The sequence below is a fragment of the Chrysochloris asiatica genome, unplaced genomic scaffold (genome assembly GCF_000296735.1).
Source record: "Chrysochloris asiatica unplaced genomic scaffold, ChrAsi1.0 scaffold00062, whole genome shotgun sequence".
Taxonomy (NCBI): domain Eukaryota; kingdom Metazoa; phylum Chordata; class Mammalia; order Afrosoricida; family Chrysochloridae; genus Chrysochloris; species Chrysochloris asiatica.
In genome coordinates, this window is record NW_006408580.1 from 12,790,396 (window position 1) to 12,802,828 (window position 12,433).

The window sequence follows — 12,433 nt, forward strand, 5'->3', positions numbered from 1 at the left end:
CCCATAGCGACCCCCTATAGGGTTTCCTGAGAAGCAGCTGGTGAGATTGAACCACCCGCCTTTGAAACCCACAGTGCCACACCAAGACTGGGGGCGTGGGGGGTAGGGTACTGCCACCAAAAGAAACTGCAGAGATTCTGTGGCTTGTACACTAGTGTGTTTAGTGGAGTCAGGTGCAACTTAAATGGGGTTAGATGTGGCCGGCACCATTTACTGCCAGGCGAAACGCAAGTCCATGGTGCAGTTTAATTCCCAGGAAAATGCAGTGCCAGATGTTTATAGATGAGGACATCAAGGTTGGAAAGGTTTGCCCACCTGCCCAAGGACACTCTTTGAGTGAGAGCCTGGAGTTAGTTAAGATGTTCAGTGATCAAAATCTCCTACCTGTAGAGTCCTCAGCCCATACTAGGATCCCTGACACCTGTTAAACCTTCTGAACCCACAAATCTGTTCCAGTCCCTTGGCCACCAAGTGGATAACTGCTTGATGGGGACAGGGGGTGCCTAGTGAGTGAGAACCTCTGACCAAACTGCCCTGGAGTTGATTGTGACTCAGAGACTGTAAATCCTTAGGGAAGCAGACAATCACCAGATAGGTTTGAACTGCCAAACTTGTGGTTAGCAGGTCAACACCTAAACGGAGCTACTCGGAGCAAGCCTAAACCATCAAGTTGATTCCCCCCCGCAGTGACCCTATAGGACACAGTAGAACTGCTGCTCCCCTAGGGTTTGGGAGACTGTAAACCGTTACATGAGCAGACAGCCTCAGCTTTCTTTCTGGAAGTGGCTTGTGGGTTCAAATTGCTGACCATGCAGTTAGCGCAAAGACCCTAGGAATGCTCACCATTGGGTGCTTGTGTGGACAACTGGGAGGCATCGTTTGCTTTGTGAGATGTTGTGGTGGAGATGTGCTCCATTTTATTTATGCCGCTTGAAGAGGGGGATGTGTAAGCCTTAGCCTACTGCTGTCTCAAGGGCAGTGGAAAGGGGCCCGGTGCTGTCTCTTGGAGTCACTCGCCCTGCGCTTTCCATCAGCCGCTGCTGCTTTCTTTCACCCTGCTATGTGTTGTCTGTGAGGGTCAATTGCAGTTACAGCAAATTTTCCTCAATCCAGAGAGATGTCTTCATGTCAGAAATGGGCTAAGTGGTGGGGGTGGGTGCTGCCCCGGGGTCCACGGGACCCCAACATGTCTTTTCATATAAGATAGCACACTCCTTTTTCAGAGATGCCATCCTCTGACCCCCACTGTGCTGGAGGGGTGGAGGTTATTCGTGCTGTGCAACGGGGGTGTTCCAGGGGGCAGCCACTACACTTCCCAGGCTGCTCTTGGTTTGGTAAACCAGACTCATTCCCCCTCAGTCTCCTCAGCTGCCCTCTTCTTTCAGCCCCTTTTTCTCCCTAGCCAACTTCTCTCTCCATCTCCATCCATTGTCATTGGCCCCTTTCTCTCCTCTGCTGGAGAAAAGGGTTAAAACCCAGAGCCAAGGTGCAGCTTAGCAGCTCACACTATAGACAGGTTAGTGCTTGGGAAGTGACTTCACACGTCTTGGCACTTCTAGAAGCATAGCCTGTGTGTGGAGGGGGGGAGGGGAGCACTGAGAAATATGGGCCAGTGAGCCTCTTCTCTGTCAGAGCAAATCACTTGGAGGTGCTCTCTTTGTCATCACATGAAATCACTCCTCCTCCTCACCATGTCCCACAGCTGAGGGGCAGTAAAATCAAATCAGCTTTGCAGACCTCTGCCTTGGAGGGAAAGGAGTCCCAGCTCATCACCAGCAGCATCTAGAGCCAGGGAGAAAGGGGTATGAGGGGGAGGGGGCAGTCTTGCTGTACCCATTGGCCCATTGGTTCTACATCCCAGAGAAACAGAGGAGCAGGATTCCCTGCTTGGTGTCAATTTATGGCCTTCTCTGAGGATGGTCCTGTTGGCTCCCGGAGCAGCAGGGCCTCCTGCCAGGCCAGGCCCATAGCTCATTGGCTCTTTCCACTCAGCTCCATCTTTGGGCAGGAACCTCAAGAGTTAAAAGCCTTCAGCTTGTTGCAATGAAATTATGGCTGGCAGTGGCGCCGCTGTTTGTTCAACAGACCTCCACTTTTAAACAGTTCACAAAAAGTTCATGGGGCAGCTAAAGATTATAAATGTGTGTGTTTGTGTATAGTCCACAGCAGGGTCCAACAATGGACCCCTGGCCCTTTTGCTTTTTTATGTTCAGCCCTGTTACACCTCCCACCCACCCCCACCCCTCCCCACACACAGATGACACTGAAAGGCACTCAACATTCCATCTGACCCTGTGCATGTGAGAAGGCTGGTGCTTGGTGTCATTTATCTGTGCGGCATTAATATTGAAAGCGCTGCTGGGTGAGCCCTGGAGAAAGGACGACACTCGTAACCACCCAGTGTCCTGGGTGTCTCTAAACTGCATTCAACCTTCCAGCAAAATCAAGGCTGCCTTTGCCTAGGCTGAAGAGAAGTGTTTTACAAAGGAAGGGGGTGCTGGCCTTTTGGGGGGAGGAAGGGGGCTAGTTGGCTCAGTGGGGGCCTCGGGCGGATGGTTGAAGTTGCCCCCTTTGTTGTCCTCAGTAGAGCTGGGCGGTCCTTTTTAGCAAGGTGACTGACTATTCAAGGAGAGGTGACCTGTATAAAGAGGCCAAGTTTTAAGCCTTGGAAAGCAGAAGATTGAGGTTTCTTCGACATATGCTTTCTTCTTCCCTCATCCTTTTCGTGGGGGTTTGATTGAGTGACCCTTTTGCTTCTAAAGTAATTTCAGCTTTTCATCACGGCAACCAGCAAGGGAACAGTGTGGTGCAGCCAATGGCAAAAATACACTCAGACATTAAGGAATGGTACCCCACTTATATTAGAGCCCTCAGAATGTCTTCCTTTTGTTAGAAGGGTCCACAGGGTTTGGGGAGGACACAGCCTTTGACCGTCCTTTTGGGTTGGGTCTGTCCAGCACTAGTGATGGCCCTCCCCCAACTTTATTTGTTCGTTTGACAGATGAAAGAAAAGCCCATGATCCCCACAAACCCTTCAACATCCAAGTCAGTCTTTTTGGGACGAGGTAGTTAGTCCTTTGGAAATGCCCTGGTCTGAAGAAAGACACCCTTCTAGGGAGGTGTCTCCTTGAAAACCTCACCCCACACTGTTAGCCCTGTCTACAGATTTTGGCCACTTTGAGGGCCCTCTCCATCTCCAGCATCATTGTTGAACTCTAGTGTGGGGATGTGCCAGGGTGTTGTTGGGGTGGGGGCGGGGCAGGGACAGAAATGGTGGTGGTGGACAAAAGATCTCATCAGGACAAAGAAATGTAGCTGGATCACCTGGCTTTGGGGTTCAACTCTTCCCGCCCTCAGTTTCTCTCTCTCTCATGAGTTCCTGGACCTGGTACCTCCATCTGACCTGACAGTCTGCTCCTGGCAGTCGGCTCCGTGCTAAAGTGTAAAAGCAAGCATTTGCATATTTTTCCTGCTAACAAAGGAAATGTGTCGACTTAGGGAACATTTGGGGTTTCGGAAACTGTGTGGGTGGGTGTGTGAGGGAGGAGAAAGAAAAGTTCCCCTGATGATGTGCGCACCAATTATTTCACACCAAGGCTTGGGTCCCACGTCAGAAGCTGGGGCCAGGGCCGGACAAGGGGGACTGAGATGTGTTTTGTGAGCAGGGAATTGCTGAGGGCCATCGGTCCCAGGCTTTAAAGGCTCCCCTACTTATTAACCCAGCATTTAACAGCAGGATATGGGCTGAAGCGCAGTCAAAAGAAACGGCTCAACCTCCAAAGAGCAATTAAAATCCTGCACGAGAATAAATCACGCGCCGTGATAATCCTGTTAATAAAATGCAGCTTGTCCTGACCCTTCACTCATGCAGCAAACTAGAATGTGATGTGGGTGGGGGCGGTGGGCAGAGAAGGTACGGAAGGGGGGGAGAAGGTTGTCTCTTGTTCCCTTTGCCTGTGGTTGCTTTCCCCTCCCAAGAGGTGGAAATGGGTGGGTTTTGGCCGCTCTTGAGTGCCAGCAGCTTGGAGCCCATCAGCCTGGGCTGCTAAGACTTGTGCGTGCGCTAATGATTTCTTGTCCCCTGTGAGCGGGCGTCATTGAATTACTCAGCCGCCTCCCTCTGCAGCTCCCAGGCAAAACCACCCAGGCAAAACCACCCGGGTTAGGTGCTTAATCTAATCTTGGACTCTGGTGGGGCCGCTCACCAGCCCACCAACTCTTTTTATTATTATTTTTTAACCCTCAATCGTGGGAAGTAATACCCACCACAACGCTGGAAATGGCATCATGGGCTTGGCCGCCAGACCCAGTGGCCGCACCTGACTGTCAGGGCCTTCTCTGTCCAATCCCTTATCCTTTCAGCCCCTAAAGAACTGAATCCCTGGGATCTGGCACCCAACATTTTCAGGGTTGATCCCTGGTGGCACAATGCTTTAAGTGCTCAGCTGAGAACTCACCAACTACTCTGAGAGAAGAGAAAGAAGTAGCAGTTTGCATCTACAAAGATTGCATCCTTAGAAAGCCTGTGTAGGCAGTTGACTCTGTCCTATAGGGTTTCTATGAATTGGGTTGTTTTGTTTCTGTTTACTCAACCTCCTTGGACTTTTTTTTTTTTTTTTTTTTTAAACAAAACAGACTAGACGCTTGAAGAGAAGCTGCTATCCACGAAGACGACATGCTTTCTGCAACCCCCCTGTATGGGAACGTTCACAGCTGGATGAACAGCGAGAGAGTTCGCATGTGTGGGATCAACGAAGACAGGTGAATGTGCCTGTGTGGTTTAGGCCCCCGGAGCTGAAGCCAGTTTCTTCTCTCTGTGCTCCTGACCCACTCAAGTGTTGAAGCTCGCTTCACCTTCTCCCAGCTATAGCCAGTCCAAAAGGGGTGGGCGAGAACGATTTCCCACCTAGCTGGCGGCCCTTGATTTACAGTTTTAACAGGCAACCCGGCTCAGCGAAGCATTGCCGCCCTTTAAAAGATTAGCCCCTAAAGCGGCCTTTCAATGCACTTTCGTCCTTAATTTATTATTTCATATTTATGAAGGAGAATTAATCCCAGCCTATATGCTGCTTTAACTCTAAATGTCAGAAGCATGGGCCCAGGTGGATCGGCATTCGATGTGCTTTTAAAACAAATAGTTTGCTCAGTAATAAATGGGGGTTGCTCATCACCCTTTGCTTTCTTTAAGCCCAGGGTTTCTTGTTGTCTTCCAGATTTGAGTCACCCGACAGCTCTGTTAGACTTCCTGATCTGTGAATTTGTAGTGTGGGGTAGTTCATCAGTAGATGATTGAAGCCGCTCTTTGGGGTCATGATGAAACTTCCCGCCCTGCATGTCAGCGATTTTATCTTTGGGATTTGGTAGTTGGCACCAGACAACTTTCTTTATCGATGTCGTCTTCGATAACAAATCCCAGGGCAGTCTGCCCCAGCCTGGCACAGATGTACAGCACCCTCTTCAACCAGGGCCAGCTGACATGCATATGATACTAGTGTACCCCCACTCGCATAGTTTTGATAATCGCAGTGGAATACAGCTTCATTGTCACCATGGAAAACAGTTTTGTAGGACATGGTCTATGACTTTAGTGGGGAGAAAGCCTGCCCTTATGGTTGTGGCCAACGCCAGCCTTCCAGTGTATCTTTGGTTTTTGGCCATTTTACTACTTAAAATGTCTAACCCTTTGGTAAAATGGAGAAGAGTCGGCGAGGACAGCCGAACTCAGATTGGCCTACTTATTCACCTGTTGGCCTCTGTGGAGAAACAGGTTGCTCAGCAGAAGTGGTCGGGCTCAATGTCTGGTTCACCCAAGCCTTGCCCTGCTTGACAAGTTGAATCACCATTGGGGGGACCTTTTCAGTGTGGACAACCGGGAAGGAATTTGTTAGGGGGGGGAGAGATCTCTTGAAAGATGGACTGTGTGAAGAATGTTTTCATGAAGTTGGTGTATCCTTTTAAACAGGAAAATTCCTGTAAATGATGGGGACGCTTCCAAAGCCAGACTGGAATTGAGGGAAGAAAATCCCTTGAACCACACTGTGGTAAGAGATTAATGGCTTCATGTTGACGCGGTATCTGAGTCAGTGATCTGTAATCAATGGTGCATTCTTTAGCATACCATTAAAGGACAGTCCCTGGGTTAGGGCAGGACTGACTAGAAAGACGCTGAGGGAGATTCTCCTGTCAGTTGGTCTCAGGCTTTTCTTAGTGGTGTGCTCCAGGGGTCATATTCCTCCTCACCTGTCTGCGTGTCTACTTATTGGCGAGCTGTGTGTTACGTGGCCTTTGTAGGCTCATGCCACATTGATGCCCTCAGCTGGATAGGTTTCCAGCTTCCAGATAGACCCGTAGGGTTTACTTTTCCAGTAAAACATGAAACAACAGGCCTGTCTCTTCAGACTCCAGGGAGGGGAAGTCAAAAGAGGACGCAACCACAGCTTGACCTGTGGCCTCTTTATTGATTTAGAAATGAGACAGCTAAAGTTCGTTCCTATTGTCCCATTGAAGACTGGTCCCTGTTTATGTTAAATGCTGCCTTCCTCTGTCCAGGAAAGGCAAAGACTCCTCACCCTAGCAGGCGTGCACCCCACACCCCGTCAAGTTAGTGTTGCAAGGGTTGGAATTGGTGTCTTCGTGAAATTTCCAGCATTAGTAGATGGCTGCATTGATGTATGTATGGGCCCAGAGTCTGAAGGGATCAGCAGTCCCAGTGCCCTCAGAATACTAGTGGAGCAGAGGCGAGAAGCAAGTGGGCAGCAAACCACCCTAGAAAACAGGTTTGGACCAAGGAGAGAAGCAGGTCCTCTGAGTCCTTGCTTTAACCCTTTGTTAGGAGCATTACTTAACCCTTTCTGCTGAAGGCTAATGTTAATTGAACTGGAGTGGCTTCTCTTAGGGATGTCTGTCTACGGGTGGACACTGCTACTTTGAAAGAGTGTCCTAAGTAACCCTCCTGCTGTTCTTCTTTATAAAGGTGGATGCCACTACAGCCCATCGGATCGATGGCTTGGCAGCGCTGAGCATGGACCGCACTGGCCTGATCCGAGAAGGGCTCCGTGTCCCAGGAAACATCGTCTACTCTAGCTTGTGTGGACTGGGCTCAGAGAAAGGTCGGGAGACCGCTACCAGCACTCTAGGCGGTCTGGGGTTTTCTTCTGAAAGAAATCCAGAGATGCAGTTCAAACCGAATACCCCTGAGACAGTGGAGGCGTCCACTGTGTCTGGAAAAGCCCCGAACGGCTTCAGTGCGATATACAAAACGCCACCCGGAATACAAAAAAGTGCTGTGCCCACGGCAGAAACGCTGGGCTTGGACAGGCCCGCAAGCGACAAACAAAGCCCACTCAACATCAATGGTGCTAGTTACCTGCGGCTGCCCTGGGTCAATCCTTACATGGAGGGGGCCACACCAGCCATTTACCCTTTCCTGGACTCGCCAAATAAGTATTCCCTGAACATGTACAAGGCATTCCTACCTCAACAGTCCTACAGCTTAGCCCAGCCGCTCTACTCTCCGGTCTGTACCAACGGGGAGCGCTTTCTCTACCTGCCGCCGCCTCACTACGTCAGCCCCCATATCCCATCCTCCTTGGCATCACCCATGAGGCTCTCCACGCCATCGGCCTCTCCCGCCATCCCCCCTCTTGTCCACTGTGCAGACAAAAGCCTACCATGGAAGATGGGGGTCAGCCCTGGGAACCCTGTGGAGTCACATGCTTACCCCCACATCCAGAACAGTAAACAGCCCCGGGTGCCCTCTGCCAAGGCGGTCGCTAGTGGCTTGCCAGGGGACACAGCTCTCCTGCTGCCCCCTTCGCCTCGGCCCTCGCCCCGTGTCCACCTGCCCACACAGCCTGCTACCGACACCTACTCGGAGTTCCATAAGCACTATGCCAGGATCTCCACCTCTCCTTCAGTTACCCTGTCCAAGCCATATATGACGGTCAGCAGTGAGTTCCCCTCGGCCAGGCTATCCAATGGCAAGTATCCCAAGGCTCCGGAAGGGGGTGAAGGTGCCCAGCCAGTTCCTGGGCATGGCCGGAAAACAGCGGTTCAAGACAGAAAAGATGGTGGCTCCCCTCCCCTCTTGGAGAAGCAGACGGTTACCAAAGACGTCACCGACAAGCCACTAGACTTGTCTTCTAAAGTGGTGGACGTAGATGCTCCCAAAGCTGACCACATGAAAAAGATGGCTCCCACGGTCCTCGTTCACAGCAGAGCTGGAAGTGGCTTAGTGCTCTCTGGAAGTGAGCTTCCGAAAGAAACATTATCTCCGCCAGGAAATGGCTGTGCTATCTATAGATCTGAAATCATTAGCACAGCTCCCTCATCCTGGGTGGTGCCCGGGCCAAGTCCGAATGAAGAGAACAATAGCAAAAGCATGCCGCTGAAAAACAAAGCGCTGGACTGGGCAATACCACAGCAGAGGAGCTCTTCCTGCCCCCGCATGGGCGGCACAGACGCCGTGGTCAGTAACGTTTCAGGGTCGGTGTCCAGCGCAGGCCGTCCAGCCTCTGCATCACCAGCCCCAAATGCCAATGCAGATGGCACCAAGACCAGCCGGAACTCGGTGGACAGCACACCCTCCGTCATTCAGCATGTGGGTCAGCCCCCGACCACACCTGCCAAGCACAGCAGCACGAGCAGCAAGGGTGCCAAAGCTAGCAACCCGGAACCAAGTTTCAAAGCAAATGAGAATGGCGTCCCGCCAAGCTCAATATTTTTATCTCCAAATGAGGCATTCAGGTCCCCACCAATCCCCTACCCCAGGAGTTACCTCCCTTACCCAGCACCTGAGGGCATTGCTATCAGTCCCCTCTCCTTACATGGCAAAGGACCTGTCTACCCTCACCCAGTTTTGCTACCGAATGGCAGTCTCTTTCCTGGGCACCTTGCCCCAAAGCCTGGACTGCCCTATGGACTGCCCACAGGCCGGCCAGAGTTCATGACCTACCAAGATGCACTGGGGCTGGGTATGGTGCATCCCATGCTGATACCACACACACCCATAGATATAGCTAAAGAGGAGAAACCAGAGAGGAGGTCGCGGTCTCATGAGAGAGCCCGCTACGAGGACACAACTCTCCGGACCCGGTTTTCTGAGATGATGGAAGCCAACAATGCCAAGTTACACCCAGAAGTCCCCACTGACAAGAACCTGAAGCCGAACCCTAGCTGGAATCAAGGGAAAACCATTGTCAAGAGCGACAAGCTTGTCTATGTAGACCTTCTCCGAGAAGAACAAGATGTGAAAACCGATACAAATGTGTCCAAACCTGGCTTTGCAGCAGAGAGCGTTGGCCAGAGCGCGGAGCCCACTAAGCCTCCAGCTGACCCGGGCCTGCAGCAGCACCGGGAGTTCATCGCCCTGCGAGAGGAGCTGGGCCACATCAGTGACTTCCACGAAGCATATGCTTTCAAACAGGCCCCAAGCCAGTCGATCTTCAGTTTAAGCAAGGAGAATGTTCCAGCGGGTACCAACAAAGAGAACGTGGGCATGTCTGTCTCAACTTCATTCCTTGAGCCTCCTCTGGGGGGCGAGGGCCCAGTCATCACGTTCGGTAAAACCCAGGAGGAGCCCAAACCATTTTGTGTAGGCAGTGGCCCCCCATCGAGTGTGGATGGCACCCCCACCTATACCAAAGATGGATCTGATGATGCTGAATCTAATGATGGCAAAGTTCTGAAACCAAAGCCATCCAAACTGGCGAAAAGAATCGCAAACTCCGCTGGTTATGTTGGTGACCGATTCAAGTGTGTCACTACTGAACTGTATGCGGATTCCAGTCAGCTCAGTCGAGAACAGCGGGCGTTGCAGGTGAGCTCCCCCACAACCCCAACCGCAGACCCTTCACCAACTGTCAGTTTTTTTTTTAATGTGTAAAGAGGATTGGGGGAGTGTGGTAGGGCAGGGCCCCAGTCAGATGTGGGTAGTTCAGCCTATGGTAATTTGTGAATGTATGAAATGTATCCAGTAAAAGGGATGTGAGTGTGTCTGTGGATACGTTAAGTTATTCTGTAGCTTTTAAAAGAACTCCACTCGAAAGCTGTATTGTTAATGATTATGAAGGATATCTTAAAAACTGCATGACGATTACCTACCAATTGCTTTGATTTCTCTGCCTTTGCTGTAAGATAGCAAATATGCTTAGAATGCCTTACGTGATAACTTACTTGGTGGAGATGTGTAGCAGACGCATGTCTGTGGGATTCGTGCAAATTTTTCACCAAAAAAGAGAGAGAAAAACAAGGAAAGGAATGAAAAGCTCGCTTAAAGGGGTAGTCTGTATTTAAGTTGCTAGTGAGTTATGATAGATGTTGTATAGGAATTTCCTAAGATATTTTACTTTAATTAAAAGATGAATAAAGCCAAATTGTTTTGAAATGTTAAGAAAAAAAAATTGGTTTATGCTTATAAAAATGGATGAAATTATCTAAATGATCCATTGAGTGCCCATTTTAATTACATAGATGGAAGGATTACAAGAGGACAGTATTTTATGTCTACCCGCTGCTTACTGTGAGGTCAGTTCTTCAAATTTTTATTACTAGAATCTTACATAAACCTTTTGAGTTAAAATTTCATTTCCAAATATGCCAAGGGAAGTTTGTGGGCCATGGTCGTCTTGATTCATTGTGCATTTTGTTTCTTTTCTGTTGTTTTTGTTTTGTTCTGTTTTCTTTGCGTTGTGTTTCTGTTTTTACTTACTTTCCAAAGAGGATGTCTGTCTCTTTGCAATGGTGTATGTATGGATATACATACACACCACACACTTACCTCTACACATACGACTTTATGACAAGAATGTGTGTGCTCCTTACATATAGCTCCTCTTAACATTTTCTCTGTTAAATTGTAAAGTTCTCTGAGTTGTATCTCATAAATTGTGGTTGGTTTTGGGCAAACTTTTCTTTGAAAATAATTTCCATTAAGGTAAGGCCAATGAAGTAGCTTTTATGATAAGACGGTGTTGTTTTTTGTTTTGTTTTTTTTTTTTTTTCATCTCCGTTCTCTTTCTAGCGTGCAATGATGCGCTTCTCCGAGTTAGAGATGAAAGAGCGAGAAGGTGGCCACCCAGCAACCAAAGACTCCGAGGTGTGCAAATTCAACCCCGCTGATTGGGAGAGGATGAAAGGAAATCAGGACAAAAAGCCAAAGTCGGTTGCCCTGGAGGAGGCCGTAGCTGATCAGAATGACAGTGAACGATGTAAGTCAAAACCCATCCCGCCGTGTGTGTGTGTGTGTGTGTGTGTGTGTGTGTGTGTGTGTGTGTGTGTGTGTTGCCACGTGGGTGTGAGAATGGGGCAGTCCAGCTGTTAGCCTGAGTGTTCCCGATTCACTTCCCGTGGCCCAGTGTCCAGTTGGTGTCTGCTGGTAGAAGAGGGCTGCTTTGCTCCTGGTGTCCTTTTGAATGTCATGTTCTCCAAGAATGATGGTCTCTGTCTGGAGGAGGGTACACAATGTAGCAGACACCTGGCAGTGATAGAGGTCAAGTGTCATTCAGACAGGTTTGGTTTTGTAGCTGGGGAATGATGCTTCCCAGCCAGAGGCACCTCAAGTTCCTTTCCCCATCTCCCCCTCAAGTAATAGCTCTCAGATATGGAAAAGACAGGTTTCACTGAAATGTCAAGCGTGGTGAAGGCGCTTGAGGAAGTGTATAACCATTGTGCGGTGTTAGGTTTGTTGTTTGCTGCCATTTTGAGTTGGCAACAGAATCCAAGAGAGCGTGGCCTCCACGAGGGTGTTGTGTCCACCAGACAGAGGACAGATTATGTTTTGGGAGGTGAAATGTGGAGAGAAAGCTGCCTAGCTCTTCCTCTAGTCACTCCTCATTCGCTTCCAACAGCTGGCCACCCACCCACTGCGGTCGACTTCAGGTTTGCTTTCGAGAATTACCAGATTGCTAAAATGTGTTGACAGCAAGTGGCGAGACCCTTGCTCCTCATTTCTTACATGTGTACAGTTTAGACCTGAGGCCTGCTCTGGACCTTTGGAACTTCATTAGCAAAGGTGTCTGGGTGAACATTGAGGAGAGAGAGTGTATAAAACTTTCCTGAGACAGGCCGTGCAGGGCCGTACTTTGGAGAGCTCAGTGCCATTGCTGATGCCTATTTATGTCCCAGTGCCTGATGGAGTTTGAGAGCATCTGTGATTTGGGAGATCATGCTCTTCACGCCCCCCACCCCCAGCCCACCCCCACACTCCCTCAATTCCAGCTCTTCCTTTGGTGTCAGACAAACAAATAGCCACGGTTCTTTCTCCCCAAGTTACACCAGGGCAAGTTTGTTCCAAGTTAGTCCCTAAAAAGATAGTATTATGGTTAATCCATGAGAGCCTTACCCAAGTGTGAGGGACTCTTGGTGTAGAGGATTGAGGGCAGACAACTGGGTATGGGGGAGAGGAGAGGGTCCTTAAAGCAGAAAGAACCAGCCT

The 12,433-nt window shown here is 49.8% G+C and overlaps 1 protein-coding gene across 4 annotated transcripts in view; it reads left to right on the plus strand.

The window, feature by feature from the left end:
- BCOR (BCL6 corepressor) overlaps positions 1–12,433 on the plus strand; it is a 126,945-nt gene that overhangs the window by 96,500 nt on the left and 18,012 nt on the right. For 3 of the 4 annotated variants that reach the window (XM_006864274.1, XM_006864272.1, XM_006864273.1), the window contains exons 2-6: positions 4,636–4,761; positions 5,963–6,041; positions 6,974–9,817; positions 10,471–10,524; positions 11,021–11,207. In XM_006864274.1, coding sequence (XP_006864336.1) covers positions 4,676–4,761; positions 5,963–6,041; positions 6,974–9,817; positions 10,471–10,524; positions 11,021–11,207 — 3,250 coding nt within the window. In that variant the 5' untranslated portion in view covers positions 4,636–4,675. The remainder of the gene's footprint in view (positions 1–4,635; positions 4,762–5,962; positions 6,042–6,973; positions 9,818–10,470; positions 10,525–11,020; positions 11,208–12,433) is intronic. The other variant, XM_006864275.1, reaches the window with a different exon arrangement.